Genomic DNA, 24786 nt, shown 5'->3' with positions numbered 1-24786 from the left:
GGCCCCGCGCTGTCGGCGGCGCGGGGCGGGACGGGCGGCCCGTGTGGGACCGCCAGTCCCGGCGGTGCCGCCGTTCCCGTCCGCGCGTGGGGACCGCAAGTCCCCGCGCTGTCCCTGTCCCCGCGGTGAATGGTGAATCCCGGCGCTGCCGCTGTCCTCATGGAGAAGGGGGGGTCAGCTGGGGCAACGCTGTGCAAGTTTCGGGAGGTGTTTTCTTTTTCACGCCGCAGTTTTATTTTGACGATCCCTGTTACGGACGCGCCGGGTGAAGCGCCGCGGGCGGGAGGAGGCTATGCGTGTGCTGGTGTAATTAAAAACGAAACGCTTGACGCCAAACTCTGTAGGAACTCTAAGCTCCATAAGCTCTTTAGTGGTAAGAGCCTTAAGCACGCCCCGGAGCGCCGGGTCTCCGGGCGCTCCGAGGGGAAAAGCCCGCCCGGCCCGCCAGGGCAGTGCAGGTGCTGGGCGTGCGGGCGCACCTGGGTCCGCAGGCGCGGGGCTCGCTCCGACAGAGCCGCGGTGCCTCCGCCCGGTGCCGCTCATGCGGAGCGGTAGCAGGCGGGGGGAGCCGCGCCAGCCGCCTGTGGGCGGAGGGGATGTAGCCGCCGCCAGGCTCCGCAGCCGTGCCCGGGCTCTGCCCGCTCCTGCTCCAGGATCAGGTTTCCCGCGGCCGGGGCGGGCGGCACCGCCTCCCCGTCCCCGCCTGCCGGACCCGCGGCCGTGGGCAGCGCCGGCGGCGGGAGGGGCGCGTCCTGCACGGCCGGGGCCGCGGCAGAGCGGCGCGCAGCGGGCAGGTGCGGCGGCTGGGGCCGGAGCCGGCGGGTCCGTGCCTCCCGCGCTGCTCTCCGTCAGCATGAAGGTCGAGTTTGCCCCCATCAATATCCCCTTAAAGAGGAGGATCCAGACAGTCGCCGTTCTGCAGTGGATTTTCTCCTTCCTTCTGCTGGGTAACAGCCTTCCTCCTTCCTGCCCCTGCCCCAGAGAGAAAAGGGCGAGAAGCGGCTTTTTCCTTGACCGGCGTTACCCGTGGGCATCGCTCGGTGCCAGCCGTGGCTGCACGTGGGTGCAGAAGCGGCCGGGGGCGAGCAGCGATCCCCGGCGATCCCTGGGCGGGCAGGAGCATCGCATTTCTTTCTTCCCGGAAAGCTTTGGATAGCTTTTCCTCTTTTATGGGGGTTTGTTTTTTTCTATGGGTTCTGTTTCAAATATGAGCCTAAAAAATAGTGTCTGTGGCTCCTCATTGAGATGCCCAGTAGGTTTCTGACAGCAATTTTTTTATCGAAGATGGGCATAAAGTCTGGTACATGACTAATGCTGTTTTCATTCATAATTTCGTAAAATAACTTTATGTGCTGTATTTCAATAAAATTCTCATTTAACCAGCTAATGAAAAATAATGGGCATTGTCAGTGAACTAATTCAAATGCAGACAGTTCTGTAAATGTATGAAAAATATCCTCACTGGCTTTAAGAAAGTGTTGCTAATTCTACTTGGTAATCTTTTTCTACTGATTGTTCCACTAGCATTAATTTTCCTAATATCTTAATAGACACCTATCGTTAAGCACCTATTCACAGCAGCAAATTGTATTCACATGGGTAGGTATCTTGAATTTGATGAAATTAATCACTTGATATGGTAAGATAAGCCTGGGCTCTATGAGGCTAAATCCATGGATTGTATAAATTGGGAAGTGGTTATTGAATAGTCTGTTCTGAGGTACAGAGCTACCTGTGTATTACTGGAAGTGCTGGAACACTTCAAGATCATCTATGCTCTAGGATTTACAAGTTAAAAAGTAGTGTGCACTTATCTTCCTTGTATGTCTTACAAATATATTATCCTACAGATGGTCTGATGTCTTTCAAGGGTTTTTTTAGGTTATTAATCTACACATGAAAGATTTGGGCACAGTATGGAGGGTATGAAGCATCTTCACAGATTAATCAGCAGATGTTCTGTTACCTCGAAATTATATGTAGTTAAATGATAAACAGTTTCTGTTTGTGACTACGTTGTAAGTAGTCTGTACTTTACTTTTTCTTTTATTGAATTAGGTCTTGGCATGAGCCATTATTTAAGTCTTATAAAGCAGTGGAAGTTCAGGGGCAGTGGAAGAAAATTTTTTTTTTCCTTAATGTAGCAATACTGCTGCAGAAAACCACATCTTCCTGTGCTTACTAGAAGTGATCGGGATGCACAAAATCCCCTCTTTGTAGTTTAGCAGGCAAAGTAGGGAGCTGTCATCTGCAGCTGGCACTGCCTGGAAATGTCAAGGAAAATCAACTCAGAAATGGTCTTATGGCTGGTTATACTGAGTATAGTGAGTTCATGTGGTCATGAAAAAATGGATTTGCAAGAATGGTTAACAATTTGATTCTAATAATACTTATCTGCTTGTGCACTATGGGGATGTTTATCTTTAGAGCTGACCAATGTGACCTTGTCATTTTGTGGGCGGATGCTTTCAAGTGAAAGGTCAGCCAGTGATCTGGCCAAAAAGTTTCACTTAGCTGCAGGAAAATTCAGGTGGATGAATCCTAAAAGACTTAAGGCAGTGAGAAATTGGCTGGTTTCTGATGTTCTGGAATGCCCCTATGTCTGGATTTTTCAGCTTTTGTTTTTTTTTTTTGTTTTTTTTTTTTTTTTTTCTTCTGAACAGATGTTTGTTTGTTTGTAAGTTTTGGATTCAGTAGTGACATTTCAAATCAGGGAGGGGATGCCTCAGGACAAGTGAATTACTATGTGAGTTCATCACAGAATAGGTTGGAGGTTTAGGTGTTCTTTGGGGGTTTATGTGTGGCTGGAACTGGTTTATGCCAAGCACGATCTTGATTGTCTGTCTTGTGTTACATGGCTACATGTGAAAACTTGAACAGATAATGCCCTATGACAACTAATGATTCATGATATAGATAGAGGGATTCTGTTTAGAGCAGTGAATAAAGGGGGTACTACTGCCTTAGCTGCTGAAGTTGTCCATCTAGGTATGTTGTAATGTGGCATAGTTTAGTAAAATGAACTGTAGGACTTACAGATGAAGTAAGATAACTGAAAATTAGTGCCCTGAATCACAAAAGCTGAATTGGTCAATGATATGCTTCAAATCTGGGGAGCGACATATGAAAAAGTGATTTCACACACTGAGTAAGCTGTAAGGGGAATGTGAGCCTATTACAACTTAGAATTCTCAATGTGACTCGGATAAAAGACTCTTGGTTTTATCTTCGTGGCTGAAAAATTTAAAAAGCCCTTGCTCTCCAGGCTTGCTTTGTTATAATGCTGCATGGTTTTCTGAGACTGGAATTGATGACTGAAAATGCCCTCTTATTTGTGCAACTCACAAGCTGGCCTGAAATACAGACGTGCAGTAGTTGTTGAAGCCTAAATCTCATCTCCACTGTAGAAATACTGAATCAGTCTGCAAATACTGAAAAAATAACAGTAGCAGCCTGGTACAAGCAAAGTTCTGCTTCTTCATGCAGTGTACCAGCTTGGGCTGGATCTGCACTAGAGATCCATTGCTTCTGCTGTGCAGCACAGGCAGAGGAAACATGCCTCTGTCTCAAAAAAGCTGTACAGATGTGCACAGAATTTCATTATATACAAAAGGAACCTCTTTAAAATTCTGGCTGTAAGTTCCTGTGCTTCCTTGTTCTGTGCTGCAAGCTGCCAAAGTTCACTCTCAAAGGGAAAGGACAAGTTTTCATTGTAACAGTGATTTGCCTGTTCGTTATCCAGGGGCATGACACCAGAAGCAAAAATAAGTTCTGAAATACTGGGAGGTGAATGTAAGAGTTTCTGGATTAGATGAGAGAAATGCCCATTAACAAATTCCCACTGTGTGTTGGCTGAAAATGCCATGTGGTTTTCTATCTTATGTTCTCCGAGTCAGCAGACCAGAAAAGTTTGGATATAAGTTCCATGAAAGAGAGAAGTATTATAAATGGGCTTCTGTCTTTTGAAAGACAAGTGTTACTGGTCTTGAATCCAGAAAACTAAAGCTGTTAAAACTGAAAACTGGCAAATGCTATTTCTCACAGTATTAAGCACAAATCCAAAACAGCTTCAGGCTGAAGCCTGATGTCAAGCCATTAATGTTTTACTGCTGAAACAGCAGATAGATGAAGTTTTGCAATCTCATAGTATCTACTTTGGATAAAAGGCCAAACCAGACAATTTTTACAGATGGTAGTTTTATGCCTGTAATTATGGTTATTTGAGATTTGTTCTTTTGGCTGGGGGCTGACAGTCCTGGGGCAGGTCTGGCCCTGTTCTGAACTCGTGCAACACCCACAGCATGTCTGCCTGTGAGCCTGTGTGCTGGCTGCTCTTGATCACTCTGTGCCACTGTCCAACCCAACCCCAGACAGAAAGTCACCTGGAGAAATAAAATCTCCAAGCCTGTAAGTGTTGCAGGACTGACAAAGCAAAGAGGTTACATAATCCCCATTTTTCTATCTAGGTTCATTGTGCCTGTGCACTGAAGGAATTGTCACTAGATGCAATGGATGTGCCCAGTGTTTGCAGGAAATCTTTGTTTTTAAACTTGGAAATGTTTTTCTAAAGAACTTTGAATTAATTTTGCTGCATTTACCAGTATGCCTGATATCCTCTTATTGGGAACAGGTGTAGGTTTTCTGTTTCTCACACAGCAGTGTGGCATTTATCCTTGTGTGCTGTGACCTGTGTGCCCCAGTACTGCACATCTGTCAGTGAGGTTCACTTTGTATCAGGAGGTAAATCAAAGGGCTCATTTAAAGGCAAAACCAATAAAACAAAGAAGAATCAGTCAGATCTGGTCGAAGTGCTGCTTTCCCAGTGCTTTAGCCTTTTGTTTTCCTCTCTGATGTACACATTAGATGACAGCATTTTTGAAGAAAGTAAAATTAGAAGGTGAGTTGGTGAGCTATGTGCTCCTGCTAACTTCTGTGCCCCTGATGTGAAAATGGACAGTGGACTTTGAACATGTATAAAATCAAATGCAAAACTGAGCAGCCTGGGTGGAATGGTGGTGTCTTGGGCCAGACAATGAGAGAGGGAAGTGAGGGTTTAGCCCTCCAGAAGGGATACCAGCATTTTTCTCTGAGAAAAGGTGATGGTAGGGGAGAATAGTACATCTTCTAAGGCCCACTTTTGGGGCCCAGCAGTGTCCCTGGCTCCTCACTGGGGATTTAGGAAGTGACTGTTGTGCGGGCACCCCTGTATTTATTTGCAAAACCCTTAATAAGGCCAAATCAGTATATAATAGAAGATATACTTTAATATGCAAGTGGACTTTGAACATGTATAAAATCAAATGCAAAACTGAGCAGCCTGGGTGGAATGGTGGTGTCTTGGGCCAGACAATGAGAGAGGGAAGTGAGGGTTTAGCCCTCCAGAAGGGATACCAGCGTTTTTCTCTGAGAAAAGGTGATGGTAGGGGAGAATAGTACATCTTCTAAGGCCCACTTTTGGGCCCAGCCGTGTCCCTGGTCTCCTCACTGGGGATTTAGGAAGTCAAAGCCACAAAATAATAGGCTGAAGACATTGGTATATATTAAACTACATCCTGTGCTCTAGTGATTAAACTTCTGTGCATGTAGGATGAAGCAGTCTATTAATTGAACTTGCTGGAGACAGTTTTGAGTTGTGGATCTGGCTTCCCCAAAAGAATAGAAATGATGAAACGTTTGCTACAGAGTGAGAGATTGCTGCTGGAATAATAAGTGGTTTCTGTGTTGAGAAAGAAGGTGTCAGTGTAATGTGCTAAAGCAAATATTAACCTTTCCTGCAAACATGCCACAATGGTTTGTAATCTGGTGCTGATTTAATTAATCAGCTGTAGCTGGATAACTAATATAGTTTTGTTCTTCCTCAAAGTCTTTTTTTTTAAAAAAAAAACCCTCTTTTGATGCTTAAGAAAACTCAGCTAAGCTCCATGAGCCTTTCCTAGCAAGCTGGCTGGTATTGCTACTTGTTTTTGTCACTCTGTACTCATCTATCCATGAGGTTTATCGGTGGCCTATGGGTAGGGACTGAAGTGTGATCACAGAGAATAACAGGGTTCTTACTGACTAGTATTTCTAGGAATGCTGCCTCTGTTACCTACATCTTAGTGAGGGAATTTAACAAGGTGTCTGTGTGTATTTGTTTATATCTCTCAAAAATACTAAGAAAAAATGGCTCTGCTGTGTCAGGCCAAACACTCTAGCTTGACAACCCCTATGTGAACGTAAGTGACAGTGAATGCCTAAGGAGAAAGAAAAGAAATGGGAAACAGGTAGACTAAATTTGGCATGCTGTCTTGGGCTTTGGCAATTAGTAACTTGGGGATTTATGGGATCCAGGCCACTCTGCCTCCTAGTCAGTTGTGTGTAATGCTCTGTATCTCTAGTTTATCAGTATTTGCCAATGGAAGGTCTTGGGAACTTGGAACCAAATTTCAGCATCAACAGGCCTCTAAAGCTTGGCATCTGAGTGTTTGTGTTTGCTGTCACAGCACTGCTGAGATGCAGCTTCCTTGGTAGGAGTGCTCAGATATCTTTGTGGCTCCCAGCTGTCACCAATAACCTGACAAAGGCCCTCACAGGAGACTGATCCATATCCAACAAATGCTGGCTGCCCAGCCAGTTTCTGAGTGAGCTCCTTTGCATGGCTTTTGGAGCACTGCAGAGAGCCTGTAGTGCTGCTTGGGGTGACACCAGCACCCTGGCACCAGGGACACACCTGCACTGCCCATGCTGTCCATGACTGCTCTGAGGATAATGGGAGCTTTCTCTTCTAGGGACAATCTTGCATTTGCTGGCTTTCACAACAGATATTATTCAAACATTTTTGATGCCTTAATAACTCCAAATGCATTTAAAGCTTCCAATTTCCAGATTTAACCTGTGCTTCCTATCTCTGGTATTCAACTGTTTCATAAATTTGGTACCCCCAGCTGCAAACTCAGAGCCTGATTAATGATTGAAGTATCAGGTGTGCAAACATCATTGGGCACGATGGCTGCCAGTGCTGGTTGCTCACACTACATGGAGTGGTTTTCACCATTTGTTGCAAAATATGAGTATCCATGCGTTGTAAATGGGAAATGTAGGAGAAGTGGCACAGCAACATTGGTTCACAAACCCTGTGTTCAGAGTTCCATGTCAGTGATTTGTCTTTTAATCTATATTTCCTCATATCCCCTCACCTACCCCCAAAATCCAGTATATCACACAGATACTTTTCAAAGCTCTAATTCAAGTTCAACCAAAAAATTACACTTAGAATGTACACTGGAACTACATCCAAGGACATGATGCAGTAGAGTGACAAATCCCAGGTTATTCACCTTTTGCCTGGAATTTGTTTATGAATTTACTTAAATTGGTTGTTATTTATTTACTCACTGTCTTGTCTGAAGGAAAAAACATCATGTTTGTGTTTACAGGCTCATTGGTTTTGAGTCATCAGGGTTTAGCTCGTCTTGCAGGCTGCTAATTCGTTGAAATAATGAGGAGGTATGGTAAAAGGAATTTGCCTCACATGTCTCATTGGGAATGCAGTAATCAACTTTGTCCTCCAGGATGCTGAGCTCCCCTGAGGAAGTGCTAACAGCATACTTATCTCCCCATAACTGCCTGCGCTCAGGAAGGTGTCCCAGCTAAAGCAAAGCAGCCAGCTTGTTGATCTGGTGGATGTTTGTCTGCACAGGATTAAGTGCTGCTATCTGGGCCTTCTCACTGCTGATGTAATCAGCTCTCACAGCAAGGATGCTTGGCTGCAAAGCACTTTTCAGCTGTTTGCTAGCAAACTCATAGTAAAAATCCATGTGATTTTGTGTTGAAAAAGCTATGTGATTGATTCTGTGTTAAGTGGAAAGTGCTTCTGAAAGGAAGGGTAGGAAATAGAAATATTTACTAAATTTTGTATATCAAATGAATTGATTTATAGCTGCTAGAAAAAACTTCTCATACTTGTTCAAACTTAAGCCAAGAACATTGGCATCCTGTCCAGATTAGCACTCCTAGAAATTTCTATAGTTTCAGGATCTCTTCTTCAAGGAACAGGTAATTACTTCTCCTCAATAGACTTCTGTGCCCTATTTTGGAGTGATGCTGTTGTGGGATTCCCTGTGGAATTCCCTGGAATTTGAGTGTCATATTTCACCGTGTAACTTGTCCTGCATTAATGATGTTCCTTAGAACTGGTTTCAGTTCTTGTGAGTTTTCCATGTTGACTTTGGGGTCTGTGGGCCTCAGTTAGCTGTGGTGTTTTCCAAGAGCTCTTGCTCAAGTGCTTTTCTGTGCGAGACCAGCGTTGTTTGCTTGAGGAGGAAGCAGTGAGCTTCTGTGCTGAAGAATGGGGTATCCTTGAAAATGGTAGGTTTTGTCCTGCTCCTGCTTTTGTTTATGGTCATTTCCTTCTCCCTTCCTCCGAGCAAATACAATTCCTTATTTTTCTGCTCATAATCCTGCTGGAAATGTGAATGTTCATCCCCTTCTAGACAAGATATCCAATTCTATTCTGAAGGCACAGTCAGGCTAGGCACAGGAACAAGCTGGTTGAAATTCAGAAAAAGTAAATATTCAGGTTGGAGGAAATGCTAGTCTGCCTGTAGACCAAGCTGAGATCTCAGCTCAAAACCTGCACAGTCTGGGGAATCTGATGACTTTCAACACCCAGGTAATGTCTCTCCTGAATGCAGGTGATCTCAACTACAATGAGTGGATGTTACTCTTGGTTCATCTACATATTCTAAAGTTTTCAGTTCTGGTGATATTTTACATTGTGTGAGCCAAATTATTGCCTGAAATACTTCTGTTGTTTGTTTTTAAATCTGCTCTATTTAGTGGTGTATTTAGCTCAGTATGTTTCACTGGTGTAACTTCTTCTAGGACTTCACAGGATATTGCCCTCATGAAAGCCAGTCAATTTTGAGACGAAGTACTGCTTCTGCATTGTAAAATATCTCTGAGAAACGTTGGGTTCCTGCAACTCTGCCCATTGAGTCTTCAGTGAGAACTAGGTCCTGTTTTGCTTGCCATTGTATAAATTTATGATGTTAAAGCCTTGGCTCCCTTGCAGCCTGGACTTCAGCATCTGATCCATGAGCCTGAGGGGTTTGTTCAGGAGGTGGCAGAGCAAGAGGCTGCTGCAGGGGTACCATAGGGCAGAGAGCAGCATCTCCTACTCCTCAGACATCTCAGACTAGGGCCGCTCAACATGCAAGACTAAAATTTTGCAAGTTCTACAAAGATAAAGTTTCTATAGGATTTCCCTGAGTAATTATTTCAAGGCTGAGCTCCAAGTAACACATTATATTTAACCAAACAACTTTTTCCTGCTCTTTGAATTGTGTATGATACAATTCTTATGTATCACTATTGTAGCAGGATGTTACAATTCTTACTTAATTGAGTTTGAAAGTATCAGGACTTACCTGCTGCTGCGTTCCCACAGCAGCACTGAACTTTTCCTTTGATGGGTTTAGTGGCTGAAGTGGAACTTGTTTGTGTTTTGGTCTTGTCTAGTGCATCTCCTTGGCCAGTGACAGTACTTTTGGCTGGGAGTAGAACTACCACCCCATATTATAGGTAGAGAATCTGAGAAAGAGAAAAGAAAATGGTTGCCCAACATCCCTGTAATTAGAAAAGAGATATTGCTATGGCTCCCTTTCCCTTCTTTCCTTCCCCAGCTTTCCTGTCTTCTCCCTAAAGCATTAAATCCTTGTTAGCTCTTGCTGTCTCCTTTTATTTTGCCTTAGGTAAACCAGATGCTCTCAACCAAACATCCAGTTGCGCAGTAGAGGGAGAAATAATAGACTGAGATGTTACATCCTTGCGATGTTTCACCCTCACTGTAACAACACCATGTGGAATAAGCTGAGTTCAATTTGTGTGCATTTTCAGTAAATCTCTAAAAACATTTCAAGGTCAGGCATTCTTAAAAGGACACAGATGTGATTAATGCTTGCTATCCTTTCACTTTTTGTCTCTTGTAGCAGAGTTTTGCTTTGGATTCTTCGTGATCCTGATCCTGGGCAACTTCTGGTTCCTTGCTGTTCTGTACCTGCTGTGGCTGTACCTCGACTGGGGAACACCATGTGCTGGGGGCAGACGGTCCCACTGGGTCAGAAGCTGGACTGTCTGGAAGTATTTCAGGGAATACTTTCCCATTCATGTGAGTAAAAGGTTTCTCACAAACTGTTTGAATAGCCATAACCATGGACAAACATCTAAGACTCATCTTTGCTAAAATTCTAATATGCACTGCAAGGTGAACTTAACTTCTTTTTAAAACATGCAAAATCTGAGATTTAGTGACAAAAGGGGACAGGGCCTGCTTTTCTAGTTGGACTGTTAGATGACAAGATAGCTGAGTTCAGCACAGTAAATCTAGACATGGTATCCTGACACATCTATTTAAGCTTTGTTTATCTATAAAGCAGAAACAGTATTTTAAGTGCTCAGAAGGAAATTTGTTATTGTTGCTTCTATGTCCTGTCAATGTGCAATCTCCATAGCTGTTGTTTTTGAGGTAAATATTATAATGCCCACCACTGACTCTATTTTTCAGCTTATAAAAACTTCAGAACTGAACCCAAATCACAACTACTTACTTGGCTTTCACCCTCATGGGGTCCTGGTTGCTGGAGCCTTCGGAAACTTTTGCACCGATCCTCCTTTCAAAAATTTATTTCCTGGGCTTACTCCATATCTCCATATCATGCCCCTCTGGTTTGGCTGTCCCTTCTTCAGGGAATACATAATGAGTGCTGGTAGGTAAAAGCAAAATGTCTCAGCTTTTGCTCCATATTTTAGCTTCTGTTACAAATGTAGTGTCTATTCCTCTACTTATATATGGTAAGTAATTTCAGAAGGATCACTGTTGGTGCTAAATTTACCTCTATTTTATGATGAACTGTTGTGGCAAAAAAATTTTTGAAGGTTTTATTAATAGTTTTGTAAACTATATCACTGAGTTGTTTTTTCTTTCTGAAAAGAAATTGCTGGTTTTCCTTTGAACTATCAGACAGCAGTCCTGAGTACCCATTATATACAAGGGGAGAAGGGCATAATAATTTGTGATTTTATTTAGTCATTAGCAGGCACTTGTAAAACAAATTCAGGCTAATCTCTCACCTGAAGGGCTTAGTGTTATACATTACAAATATCTTTATACTGAGAAATTAATTGCTTTCTTCTGATTCAAGTCCTGTGTTGCAAATTTGTGTAATTTTAATTGAGATGTAAACTCTAAAGAGAGGGACCTTTTTTCTCTGTTCTGAGAAGCATTTGTCGTAAAGAGGTGATATTCATGACTGGTACTACAGTAATAAGAGATGAAAATAACAAGCAATTGAGCTGGGGGAACTGAAAAAGAGAAGAATGACATAAGAACTCGTTCTCCCTCTCAGTGGTTTAATAAATGAGTTATTGTACTTAAATTCACTCAACTACAGCATTTAAACATGTTCTGATGCACAAGTTTGGGAGACAGAGATCTAACTTTGCAGTGTCTGTGTTGCAGTCATGAATAATCTCAGAGAAGCTGTTCCATTGCTCCATGCACAGAAACATGCCTAGGATGTTTCCCAGATTAATATCAGAATTACTTATCTATGTATACTTCAACATATCAGAGAATGCCTTCCCATGCAAATGTATTTTCTGAGGGCGTTCTTTGAGGCTTGCTAAGTGAGGGACTGGCAGTGGTAGAACATTGCAATTTTAAACACTGTCGTTTAATCATTATCTGGAAGTCAGATTTACATGTTTTTGGCAACTTGACCCATGGGAACAAATATTTACCTGCAGAATGAGAAAGAGCTGCAGTAAAAAGCACACTAAACAAGAGCCAGCATTGGAGCTCGGTTTTCACAGGTATGCAGCTGATAAATGAGAGGGCACCTTTGGTGTAATACAGGTCACCAGTCAAATCATAAAACACTGCAAAATCTTCCATGTCCTGAAAGCCATGCTCTTGGCACCATGTTTCATTTCCCAGTCTTTCTGCCTGGCTCTAACACGTGCAGTTGTTGCCCCTGGCAGCGCAGCTGTGGCACCCTCGGGCTGCGGTGTGAGCACGGAGCAGTGCCCTGCATGCAGGGCAGATCAGCTTCAGCAGGAGACACATTTGTCCTGGGGAAAGGCAGTGATTTCTGCTTTCCTTTCCAGAGAAAATGCATGCTGACTTGAATGAGCATCACTTGAATTATTTGTGAGTCCCAGGTCAGCTGCATTTTCAGAGTAACAGTGACTGTGAAGGCAGATGTGGCAAATGGACGTAGCTTTTTGCTGAGGTCTGACTTGCTTCAGTTGCAAGCTATTCCTCTTGGTGGCCAGCTCTCAAAAGTAGATCAGCTCTCTTCCAAAATTTTTATAATCCACATTGTAATGTCCCTATTGGTAAAAAGACCAAACAGGGAGCAGAACATCCAAAAGTGCATTTTGATACCAGCTCTGTAAAACCAACAATGTAAACTAGACTTGATCTCTAAATTGTCACTTAGATTATATTAATTTAACACAGTATAACAAAATGTAGCTTCTGGGTAAATGGGACCACTACAAGCCTTTGAAATAAAACATAGGGCAAGAAGGAACCTTTGAAACATTAGGTGCATATCTGTTGGAAAATGGATTTTGCGAAGCACCAAGTCCAGAGAAAGACCTAAGGAGATGATAAAGTCTTGTACAGCAGTGTGCCTCCAATTAGAAGTATCTGTATTAGCAGAAGTACCAGAAAATCTTAATGTTATCTGCTATTTAGCCTAAATATTGGTAAGTGCCTGGGCCCGGTTACTAGAGAATGAGCTGATGCAGTTATTAGAAATGGTAGAAGTGAGTCTTTTCTGCATCTTCTAATGCTGTCATGCCATTGCCTTAGTTGGAGCTGCTGCTTTATAGCTGTGAAAAGAGTGGAGGGATGTTCTTTTCACTGTAGCTCCATGTTTGTGTTAACAAGTCCTCTATACATTCTGCTAACCCCTCTGTGCCTGTGTTTGTATGCACCCGCTGTACAGCTTTAGCTGCTGCCTCTCAGCAGTGTCTGCTGCCATTCACCTCCTCTGTTCTTGGGCACAGAGTCTCTATGAGGGAGAGTTAAGTTGCCAGAAGAGCACACTCTGAAGAACTCAAAACTCTTGCAATAGGCAAAAACATTTAACTCATCAGTGTGAAATCAAAGTACATGCCCAAATCTGTTGCAGAGTAAGGAGCTTGAATCCAAACCTTTGAAATCTGCTCTGTGTTGCTATAATTTTGAAAAATCATTTATATATTTTAAAATATTCTTAAATTCCACTGTACTTGTACATGGAATTTAAGTGGTCACTCTTAAAATATTTCCTCCTGAAGGAATGGTTTCTGCATCCAAGGAAAGTGTCTCCCATGTGCTGAGCAATAAAGGAGGTGGCCATGCATCTGTCATTGTGATTGGAGGAGCAGAGGAATCTCTGAATGCACATCCTGGAAGCCTGACCTTGAACATCCTCAAGAGGAAGGGCTTTATTAAAATGGCCCTGAAACATGGGTAGGTCTTCTATGAAGCATGCTTTGAATGCAGATTGATTCTTAAATATAGTTCATATTATATAGAATTAGAGAATTTGAAAGAGTCTAAGTGTCGAAGAACTGCAGATATCTGGCACAGGAGCCAATCTGTCCACCTAGATCCAGTCTGGGAGTGTTGAAAACTCCCTTTGACTTTCATAATTTGTGACAGTAGGTGTTATTAGCATATCTTGTTTTATTTCCATTTTTTCTTGCACTAGCAAAGAGTAAGAATTATGAAACAATATTAGTAAGTCTCGGCTGGTTTTGCTGAGTAGAGCAAACATTCTGCTTTCTGTTCTGTAAATTGAAGATACATTAAGGTAGAATTTTCTTATTATTTTAAGCAAACAAACAAACAGATTGGATAGCCAGGCCCTGTTTCATTAAATCGCTGAGAATGATGGTCCAGGAGGATTTGATTTCACTATGATTCTAAAGACTTTCTTTTGAAAACTGCCATTTGCAAAAGTAAATTCCTGGGAATTTTGGGTGAAAATCTCAAGAAAAACTAGATAACTTTTTACTATGAAGCAGCCATCAGTGTGTTATTACACAGAGATGGTATCAATGCCTTTTGAGTGATTTATAGAGTATAAGATATTGTGTTTGTTCTGGACTGGTCTAGATGTTTGTGTATTAGAAATATTGAAACCTGTTCTGTTCCAGCTACACTTTCTGAACAGCTCTCAGGATTATACATTGACATGTGGAGCAATGAGAAAAAAAAAACTAGTCTTAAGAAATTTGTAAGCTTTTTAAGCTATTAACTGGAGAAAAGTGGTCTCTGAGAAGAGGAGCTCTGCTTTTACGCAGATTGCAAAAAACTAGAAACTGTTCTAGAAACTGTTCTGTGCCAAAAATCCAAGGGTGTTTCTTATACATATCACTAGGATTCTCATAAATATTTTTTTTGCCAACAGAATGTAACATTCTAGCCTAATTTGTACCCAGAAAAAGCACTTGTGTATTTGAATTAGGAGTTTGCTGCCTAAATGAGTGCTTACTCAACTTTTGCTCAACTGTTAATTTTTAACATTAACTGTTAATGTTAAAAAAAATTCAGTGGGATCCTCAACACTCACTAGCTTTTATTTGTTTTAACCATAAAGACTAGAAGAATGGCTTTTTAATGAGTATGTTGATAGATGTCTGGTCTGTCATATCACAACGGTTGGTGGTGGCTATCGCTCATCTAAATTGATTTGGATTGAGAAATCAGATACACCTGTGCCTCTCAAGACATCGATTTCAAAAGTATCTCCAACACATAACAACAAGAGTGAGACACTTACAAAACACAGGAATTCCCCCTTTACCCCTTCACTTACTTAGATTCCAGTGATGGTCCTCATCTTTCTAAAAGGGTCATGGCTGTCTAGAGCCCTCCTGTGGGTGGCAGTGCCTGTCTCTGCCCCAGTGGCTGAGGGCTACAACTCACATGGTCATGTAACCAGCAGGCTCCAAGTCATTCCTACAAACACCAGCACAAAAACCTGCTTCTGTGGGAAGCACGGCAATTCTGACTTCTCCTCTGTCCAGCAGGGCTGTGGGACAGTGTGAGTCTAACAGAGCTCTTGCCCAAAGACTCAGCATCCAGTAATTGCTTCTGCTTTTGAAGTATTTTTTTTAATAATTAACAAAATGGGAAGAAAATTTCCAACTCAGCTGGAAATGAAAGGGCCAGAGAGGCTTGTGGGACACAGGTGAGAAGACCAATCTTCCACCAGTGCCTGCACACATTCCTGATGCTCATGATCTGCAGCAGCAAATACCAACTCAGGAAGGAAGGGGCAATGCAGAGGGTTGTGCTCTCTGGACCTGACTCCTGTGCTGCCAGCACACAGAAGCTGTGTTCCTCAGCTAGGAGCTTGTCAAACGTGGCCTGAATATGTCAGCAAAAGTCCTCTGCACTTTTGCAAAAGACATTTTGGTCCAAGGTAGTACAAATATCTGATACAATATGAAGAAATCCTAAAGACACAAAACAAATGATGAATCAGATAACTTATCTTTAATTTCACAATCATAAGTTACTTATTTCTCTGTCTCAGCCTCCTACATAGTATCTTGCAAAATTCTTCACTAGATTAAAACAAATCCCACAGTGTTAGGGCACCACAGCTATTGCATCACAAGATGTTCCTGTTTGTCTTAGTGTTGTAGTAAAAAGTCGAGTGTTTACACAGCCACAGTAAGTACCAGGCTTTATGATATTTCTTTTACAGGTGGCAGGGTGATAAATCCACTGGAGAAAGAAACTTTGAGCAGACACTAGTCAGAACAGCATGTGGGAATGATAGTCTGTGTGAGTCCTCAGGCTAAAGAAGCTGTTGAAGCAGTTGTTTTTTACTGTTCAGGTGGATATTGACAGTCCACAGCCAGCTCTGTCCTCAGTGCATCCTCCTCAAGCATTCACAGCTATGCAGATATTCATTCTGACAATGTTCTAGCAATACTGCTATTTAACAGTAAGGTTTTTCTCAAAACCTTGGGGACAGAATAGAGCTAAGATACACAAACTAAGATTTAAGTAAAGAAAATATCCCTGAATCTTTCAGAGACTGCTTAGGATTACCCTGCTTTTTTTCCTCTAAACTCTGTAGAATAGTTAGTGAAACTAAGCATTAATCAAAAACCATACTGCAGCCAAGGTTTTAAATACAATGGTGGGTTTACCTGCACTGATTCTGTCCACTCAGGTTGTTTGTCCAGGAGCTAGTCAGTGCCTTTCCTCCCAGGCCAATTAATGAACTGAATGACAATTCATTAGGCCGTGCAAGAGGCAAAGTGGGTTCATGTAATTTCTGTGGGTAAGATGTGACCTCTGGGAATAATGGACTACGGCTTCTGTTTTCAAAGAAGTCCAGAGGAAGCAGGGTTTGGCTGGGAATCGGACAGCAGAATAGGAATTTGGCATTGCACTCGTGTCTGTGAGGGTGTCTGGTTTATATCAAGGTTTTTGTGCTGAAATCAAGGGCACGCATTGCTCCGGTCAAAAGACAAGGGAAAGCCAAGATCTGGTTTTGATGCCACCCAGCTGGGAGCATTATAAAATTAGCAGTGAGGCTTCTTTGCTTGCCAAGGGAAAAAATGCAGTGGAACAAGGGTGGACTTGCTGAAATAGTGGTGGATAACAACATATGATATATGCAATAACTAATTTTCATAATTCCGAACAGTCACAAATTGCAATAGGTACCAACCAACTAAATACTGCCAAAAGCAAGTTGCTAGTTGTGTGCCAATCACTTTTTTTTTTAAACACCAGCCAGCCAAGGCATCCAAAAAGCTGCTGCACATGAGAAGAGTTGAATGCCTGTTGCTGATGAAATCCAAAGCTGCTGAAACTCTCTGTGCTGGTTATTGTGAAACTGTTTCCATGCTGCTGATGTGAACTGCAGTGCAAGTGCAGGCTGATGTAGAATTCTCAGTGTTCTCTTTGTTTTACAGGGCTCATCTGGTCCCAGTGTTTTCCTTTGGTGAAAATGAACTATTCAAGCAAGTTGCAAACCCCAAAGGTTCATGGCTTAGGAATGTCCAGGAGAAGTTGCAAAAGAAAATGGGCTTTGCTTTACCACTATTTCATGCTAGAGGAGTATTCCAATACAGTTTTGGCTTAATACCTTACAGGCAACCTATTCATACTGTTGGTAAGTTCCCTGCACCTTTTCTAGTGTTTTTGCAAATGTTTAAAAAATCATCAATGTGCTGCTAATATCTGTAAATTTATAAATCTGTTCTAACAGAATTAATTACTGTGCATCTAGAACAGGCATGTTTACTGTCCTTCCCAGTTAAAGGGGGCAGTTCTTTTCTCCCTTTCTCCTTTCTGTCCCAGGCCAAATCTTACTCTTCATTCTCAGTTTGCCAAGGATAGGAGCCTATGGATATCCATAAAGAAATCCAAGGGTTGTCCAGTTTTCACACGAGGGCTGCCACAGCTCTGCAGCTGTTGCTGTGGGTTCTGGATGCTTCTGATGTTTTGTGTGAAGCCCAGAACCTTAACTTCTTAGCTCTGCAGAGAAGTAACATTTGGATGTTGCCAGCCCAGCAGAGCTCTGGAGCAGGGCTGCTGGAAGGAGCACGTGTGGTCCTGAGCTGGTGCTCATCAGGCCAGAGGGGGAGATGCAGGAGGAAAGGGAGAGGACACATTGTGGTGCCACAGCCCTTGGGCAGGCTGCCACTTAGATGGCTTTGCAGGTCTTTAGGGTGTTTCCTTCATTCTTGGCTTTTTCCCTTGGAAAGATCCTGTCATGTTTAATTGTGAGTGTGCATGTCACATCAACAGGCCGTTTGGGAGAGTGTTTTTCCCCAAAAGCTTTCACTGCTGCTCATCTGCTCTCACTGGAGTGTGGAACTGAACCTATTTTTCATGGTTTTACCAGTGCTATTGACAGCCACGCCTTTACAAAATAGGTGATGCTGGGTCTCATGCAAGGCAATAGTTGTCTCTCTGTAAATTTTTTGATAAGACATTTTTAGCCAGATTCTGACCTGAGTGAACTAAAGAAAATTGAGCTTTCCTGGTGTTCCACAAGGGACTTTGAAGGTGGCCCTCCCTTTTTATGGGGTTGATTTGATTATAGTATTAAAAAAATAAAAATATTTAAGACAAAAACATAGCACTTTTTATGTTAAATTTCAAGCACATCTGTGTTTTATCACGTCATGCAGTTGAATATTTTGAAAATATTTCATTTCAATGGCTGCATTGTATACAGGCAGACTAAAAATGTCACTTATTTTAAAGCCAAAAAATGATCAAACTTTGGAATGAGATGTATTGGATGTGTTCTATAATCTGCTATCTTTTTAATTTATTTTTTTTTTTTGGGCTGATGACACCAGGGCTGTTCTGAAGCTTAAAATGTCTTATTTTATGAGGCATTTCTTCATCATGACAAAAGCACAGGAGTGCTACAAATCAGCAAGACCAGAGTCTTGCAACAGAACTTGTAAGATTTCAAGAGGTCCTTTGCCTTTTTTGTCTCTTTCCCCATGTTTGAGAGCTATCACAATGTCTCTGTGTCCTTGGAAGTGTGTGGGGTGTTCTTGGTATGACTCAGCCTGGCTTTGAAATCATGGCTGGGCTCCTGAGAGCTGCAGTGAGCTCACCTGAGGTGATGAGCTGTGCTGCCAACGTGGCCAAGTATGGGTGATTCCAGTGCTGGTTCAGAAGTCATGGATCCAAGAGCCATTCAGCTAAGCCAAGGTCTGTGAAGTTTGAGTGTTTTGGGCTTGATGAGCACTTTTGTTTTCCCTTTATTTTTTTTTTTTTTATTACTGCTTTACAGAAATACAAGCAACTCTAAAATATCAAATTAAGCAAGTTCCTTAAAGCTGCACATAATATTAGAGAGATGAGTGTAGTTTTCTATCCCACAAGAAAACTTCACTCTTGGGAGAAAAGACCGTTGCAGAAGGGCTTGGGGGCTGTTTGCTGTTTCCAGTCCTACCTCTGGAAATCCTGTATTGTATGTATATTGATTTCACACCTCTAAGGTATTGCTCATCCAGGCATGGGTTCCCACCCCATCTGTGTAAAGTCTGAGTTCCAGCACCACACAGGCCTGAGAGATGGTGGCAGCTGGAGCTGCAGCAGGAAAATGCAGGCTCAGCTCTTTGTGTTTCTGGCTAGGCTTCCCTTTAGTCATCACCATCCAACCTGAAGTGGCAACATCTCTTAACAGGAATTTTCAGGTGTGTTTGGAAAAGTTCTGAGGGTGCTTTTAGCTCTCTGTTTTTCTAGGCTTCCTCTGTAATCCCAGTTGGGTCTGTTACGGTGTTGGTGCTTCCAATGCAAGAATAGCTGTCAAAATCTGGTGACTGAACAACACAGGAGAAACTGAGATCATGGGAAGCTTCTCTTAGCAATCCACTTTTTAGCCGTAGCCTTTTGTGGAAGAGAAGGCTGCCCTCTGGATTTCCATGGAGTCACCTCCCATGGAGCAGGTAGCAGGCTTTGCACAGTGCCTGGAGAACATTTTGGTTCCAGTGACATTTGTGGGCAATGGATGGTTCAGAGACACCTCACAGGGTTTAGGGAATTTACATGCTACCCCTCCCTAGGCTGAGGTTACATTTCTGGTGCAGTGATATCCGTTTTGAATAAATTGGAAGATAAATATTTCCTTCAGTCCTGTTCATGTGACTGTGTGGTTGAGGGCACCACACACCTCACACTGAGTGGTTTTACTATTCAGATCAGAAGACAGTGAGAAAGTACATTTTTTAAAATACTGTGTTGAACTTGTAGACATCACATAACCCATAGGACTGTATCTTGAAGTGTCAACTGCTCTTTCAAGTTAGAGCTTATCACTCTTCTCATTTGCTCAGCTGCTGCCAAACTGAAATGTTGGGGGCGGGTGTGTTAATTCATTTTACCTGAACTGGAGCAAAAGGAAGTGAAAAACCAGGACTCAGGCTTGTGAAAGGCAGGATCAGGCCCCAGGGTAAGAAAATTGTGCTGTGATTCTGCAATCCAGATGGGAGCTGTGGTGGAGCTCTTACAGAAGGAACAGCAATTCCTTGAGATGTCAAAGAAGCTAATACTGTTGTGTTTGATTTACAGTGGGAAGCCCCATCCCTGTAAAACAGAACTTGAACCCCACCACTGAAGAGATTGATCAGCTACATGCATTGTATCTACAGAAACTAAAGAAATTATTTGAAGAACACAAAAGCAATTATGGCATCCCTGCACATAAATCTCTCATCTTCGAGTAGCAAATTACAATTTGTCATTCCAAATCTCATGCAAAGAAACAGTGTCTGCTCAAAGATGTCTTTCTTGCAATCCATATTTTGCAATCTGTAATTATCCTTATGTAAGGAATACTTTTAAGAAGGGATTATTAGATGATTTATTGATTTTTATCTTATTCTTGGGTGATGGGGGAGGGATCATTGGGATGTAAGCCTTGAAGCCAGTGCTGTTTTAAGTTGTCCTTTTAGGTTCATGTGTGCCAGAAATGTGAGTGAGACACTCCACACAGATGTCCTTACCACAGCTTGAGCACAGAAAATTGCCCCAGCATGAGATCAGTAGCAGAAGCATAAATCCAAGAAGTCATTGATTAGAGACTGAGAGATTTACCAGCATTTATCAAACATGACATCAGGTTCTTCTCTGAATGTCAGACACCCCTGCTGCTCTTCCACAGGAATGAAGGTGTATGTTTTCAGCAGATGGCTACTGTAAACCACTTACAAGAGGATTCAAGAATAAACAGGAGCCTTCAGCCCTGAATTGGATATTGGCAAAAATGGTTTGTCCAAGTCATGGAGCAGAGCAAACCTGTTTGGAGAACAGTGTGTTGAGATTTTTGTGTGCATGTGTGTGCTGGGTGGTGGGAAGCACTGAATGATGTGACTTTTCTGGACAATCTGTGCTTTGGATCATAAGTTTGGAAGATGAAGCAGATTTGGTAGTTTCAGCCTCAGAAGAGATGACAGGCACAGGACAGGAGAAGGAGGGACTCGTATGAACTCTTCATCCTGTGCAAATTAAAAATAATCCTATGTCAAGCACTTGCACAGAAGGAAGGGGAGCCCAGTGTGTTCAGTCAATTCTGAAATTTCACCAAGGAAAGTGTACTTGATAATGCCTGGTGACACAGCTGCAGTGCCAAGGCAATGTGAGCATAGCTTGGGTGCTGCAGGTTAAGAGGATGCATTGTACATAAAGCAGGTGCCTGAATTTGAGAAAAGGTTTATCCTAAATGTGGATATCCACTTCAGAAAATAATAATAAAAAAAAAATCTTAGCCAAACTTTTTTTCAGTGAAAATGCCTAGGTCTTGGAGATTATTGTGTATGGAAAGAATTGTAATATATTACTGAATTTTTATGAGATAAATTCTTGTATTTGTACATACTTTCTGACTGCCTGCAGACTTTGCAGTCTGATGTTCATGAAGAGTTTGCTCTGCTTTTAGCAGTTTTGGTACCCCAATATTACATCAGTGAGGTGCTCTGACAGGTCATGCCTGGGCTTGTCAGGCAGCTGGGCATCTTCAGTTGCCTCAGATGAGCACGGAGGTGCTCCAGGAATAGCAGTACTGGACACATTGTGTATTCATGGGCTGGAGGCTCTTAGAAGAAACAGCTGGGCCTTTGAGAACAAGGTAGAACCCTGGAGAAAAAGTATCTTAGCAAGATGAAGGTGTTAAAGGAAAAGAGTGGAAATGACTTCTGTGGAGTGAACTCCAGCTGAACCAACGCCCCAAAGCCAAACAAGTATTTGCCAGACAGAGCAGATGTATGATGTACTTGTTGCTCCAAAATACCCTCCAGCAACAAGTTGGTTTCCTTAAGAGGGCTCTTCCTTCTAGTGGATGTAAACAACACTGAGTCGTGCTCTCATTTTCTCTGCAATGACACAAACATTCTGGGAACCGGGGGTGGAATTTGCAGTGCCTGAAGAAGCCCCTCTTCCCTGACAGACTGCTGTCAATGTGGCCACAGTTCACCTCTACCTGAGCTTGCTTGGTGCCATGTGTGCTTGTCCTCCCTTCCCAGGCCTTTGCTGATCACTGATGATCACTGTGGTGCAGGAATCTCGCTTCCTCACTTTCTGCCCACCTTTCCCTGGGCTGAGATCTCTGGTCTCTATGCATGGAAAATACTGAGTGGTGTCTTATTCAGCAAAAATGTGGTTTAGGAGTAGGGTTTGAGAAGAGGAAGCACTGTGGCTGTGTGTGTTTGACACCACCTTAAGATCAGGACTGTTCCAGCTCTGGAAGGGCATGTTTCTAGGGAGGTCAGACATGGCAGGTTTGTTACCTGGGAAGAGGTCTCAGTCCTGAGGATTGCACAAAGTGACAATCCCTGAACAGTTGCTCTGTCTTAGCCAGCTATGTGAAATTTCCTTTGGATTTGACTTTTATTGCCTGCCCTGATGAGTAGTAAGGATTATTCATGAAAGAAGAATTTGGAGTCTGTCAGACTGTGCTCTCCTAGATCATCTGCTCTAATGAGATATTTCCTCTCATTTTCAGTCAGTTCTTTTTCCATTACCTTAATGATACAGAAGATCAGGCTGTAAGTTTAAAAATATTAGCTTCAGGTTGAGGATGGAAAGTAACAATGTTTTTTGTTAATTAAATTAATCAAAACTTCTAGGGAATATGTGGATACTGATTTTGGGACAGTATCTGGTTAGAAGGGTATCCTATTAACAGGCTTTCCTCTGAATTCCATGAGGAAATTATCAGTGGGCTCTCTGTACCATAACTGGCTCAGGTAGAACAAGTAGGGATTGTGTTGCTATGACTACTGATACTGTCATTGCTTTGTAACAATGGAGATGGTAAAAAACCCAACAAAGAATAACAGACCAACAAAATCTCCAAACAACCCAAATATTTATTGTTGCTCAGTTACTACTGCATATTGCTTATGATGGTCCTTCCAAACTACCTTTTTTTAACCAATTGTCTAGTGTGCCCAGGACTGTTTTAAAATAGAATTCTGTCTCTAAACGTGATAGACACGGTGTCGTCTGAGATATTTACCTCTGTGTTAGTGTGTGGATCTGTAAAGCAGCCATGCAATCCTGAGCCTGAAAGCCAGAGCCCTGGCAGCCACAGACCCATTTTGGCTACCACAGGCACCAATCCCAGCACTGCTGCAGGCAGAGAAGTGCCCATGTTTGTTGGAGCAAGAGTCTCCAGCTGCAGTTCATGCTGGACAAAGCAAGAGCAAGGAGCTGGTAGGAATGGTGACAGACCCTGCCCCAGCTGCAACTGGAAGAGCTGGGCAGCACTCAGATTCCAGGTGGGATGCCACACTGCCTGGGGCCTGCTTCCTGGGGTGTTTCTCTTTGTGCCTCTCAATGCCACAGGTAATCCCAGGGAAGCCAGCCATCCATCAAGAGGAGAAGCTCTGCCTCTAAACTGTGCAAACACTGCCTGCCTGACACGCTCAGGATGAAGCTCCTGCCTGTTCCCTCGTGTGTGAACACCTCTGTGCCAAATTCCATTGACTGAAAGTCAATCCTCGAGTATTTTTGCTTTGTGAAATACACAGCGTAATTTACACTTTGTAACTTTTTATGGTACCTGTAAAATATGAATATCAGTTGTTTCAATGATAGCTGTGGCAAGGAGGTGTGAGATAATAAAGGTTTTTACCAAAGTGGGCTTGTGCTGACTGGAATTCAGGTACTGGAATTCACTGCTGCTAGCTGAACTCGAGGGGTCATATTAGCCTGGCTGTCAGGCTGTGCTCATCACACTGAGAAATTTGGGTGGATTGCTTGATGCACTCTCCTGAGGAGAACCTGAAGCCAGGTTCCTGGTGGGGTTCCAAAGGGTCTGAGGGAGAAGTGACTCACAGCAGGGGAGGGCTGGGCTGCAGCAGCCCTCAATCAGTGCCAAGGGGGCACAGCAGGGATGCTGGAGCATGGGAGGCTGGGCAATCTTCTGAGGAACTGGTGAAATAACAGCTTTTGGAGTTTAATTCAACTTCAGCTTGAAGAAAGGTTTGAATTTCAAGTGAAAGTTGCATGGAGTCCAAATCTTAGTAATAGTACCCTAGAACAGAGGCTCTGCTTCACTCTAGGAACTGGGGAGCTAAACAGGTGCTTGGAGTAATAAATGGATTACATTTGTCTTTTGGGAAGAGGAAAAGCACCCACCTAACAACAGTGATGTATTTAATGGGATTTGGTTGCTTGTTTTTTTTAAAGAACAGCAGCTTAATGCAGCACTAACAGCTGTAGTGACAGCTATCAATTCCAAAGACTGGCAAAGGCTAATTGTATTTTGTTTCTAGCTAAATACTTTTTAATATGGGATGATACCACCTTGCATCTCAGAAGAGTAGAAAGATGAAAAATGGGTTAAAAGTGGCCTTGAATTGTTTTGAAGTAGCCCCATTATGTGTAAATGTGCACATGTGTAAATTGGAGGTGTGTCATGGTTCATCAATGGATCAACATCACATCCTGGTTTGCTGAAATACAAAAAAAAGAAGCAAGTTATACCTGTAAAGCAAGAAATGCAGAAAAACAAGGAATGGAGAGGAACTGGACATTCGTGCTTCCCAAGGTGCTGCAGCAACACCCATCACCATTGCTTGTGATAGGGAAGTGATGTTACCTCCTCAGCCAGGTGGTGGACTCTGAAGGCAGCGGGGTGGCCTGAGGGATGTAGATGGTGTTTCAGCTGAGGTTTCTTATTGCTATCAATTCATGTCAGCTGAACTGCTTGAGCAGTGCCTACAGTGCAGATCCCAGAATTCCCTTGTATTTTCCCA

General features: G+C 42.7%; 1 protein-coding gene across 2 annotated transcripts; it reads left to right on the top strand.

The window, feature by feature from the left end:
- Positions 1-2: 2 nt before the first annotated feature.
- On the top strand, positions 3-23663 carry MOGAT1 (monoacylglycerol O-acyltransferase 1). Of its 2 annotated transcripts, none has more exons than XM_041475604.1 (6): positions 3-373; positions 9969-10147; positions 10544-10745; positions 13327-13501; positions 16975-17174; positions 20099-23663. In XM_041475604.1, the coding sequence occupies exons 1-6, from the start codon at positions 130-132 to the stop codon at positions 20251-20253; spliced, it is 1155 nt and encodes a 384-aa protein (XP_041331538.1). In that variant the 5' UTR covers positions 3-129; the 3' UTR covers positions 20254-23663. The 2 variants fall into 2 exon arrangements, with proteins under 2 accessions (XP_041331538.1, XP_041331537.1); XM_041475603.1 differs by having other exon boundaries at positions 231-947.
- Positions 23664-24786: the final 1123 nt, after the last annotated feature.

The sequence above is a fragment of the Pyrgilauda ruficollis genome, unplaced genomic scaffold, assembly GCF_017590135.1.
Source record: "Pyrgilauda ruficollis isolate IOZ18807 unplaced genomic scaffold, ASM1759013v1 scaffold36, whole genome shotgun sequence".
Taxonomy (NCBI): Eukaryota; Metazoa; Chordata; class Aves; order Passeriformes; family Passeridae; genus Pyrgilauda; species Pyrgilauda ruficollis.
Note: the sequence above shows the minus strand (reverse complement) of the source record. Positions and strands in the feature narration are given on the sequence as shown.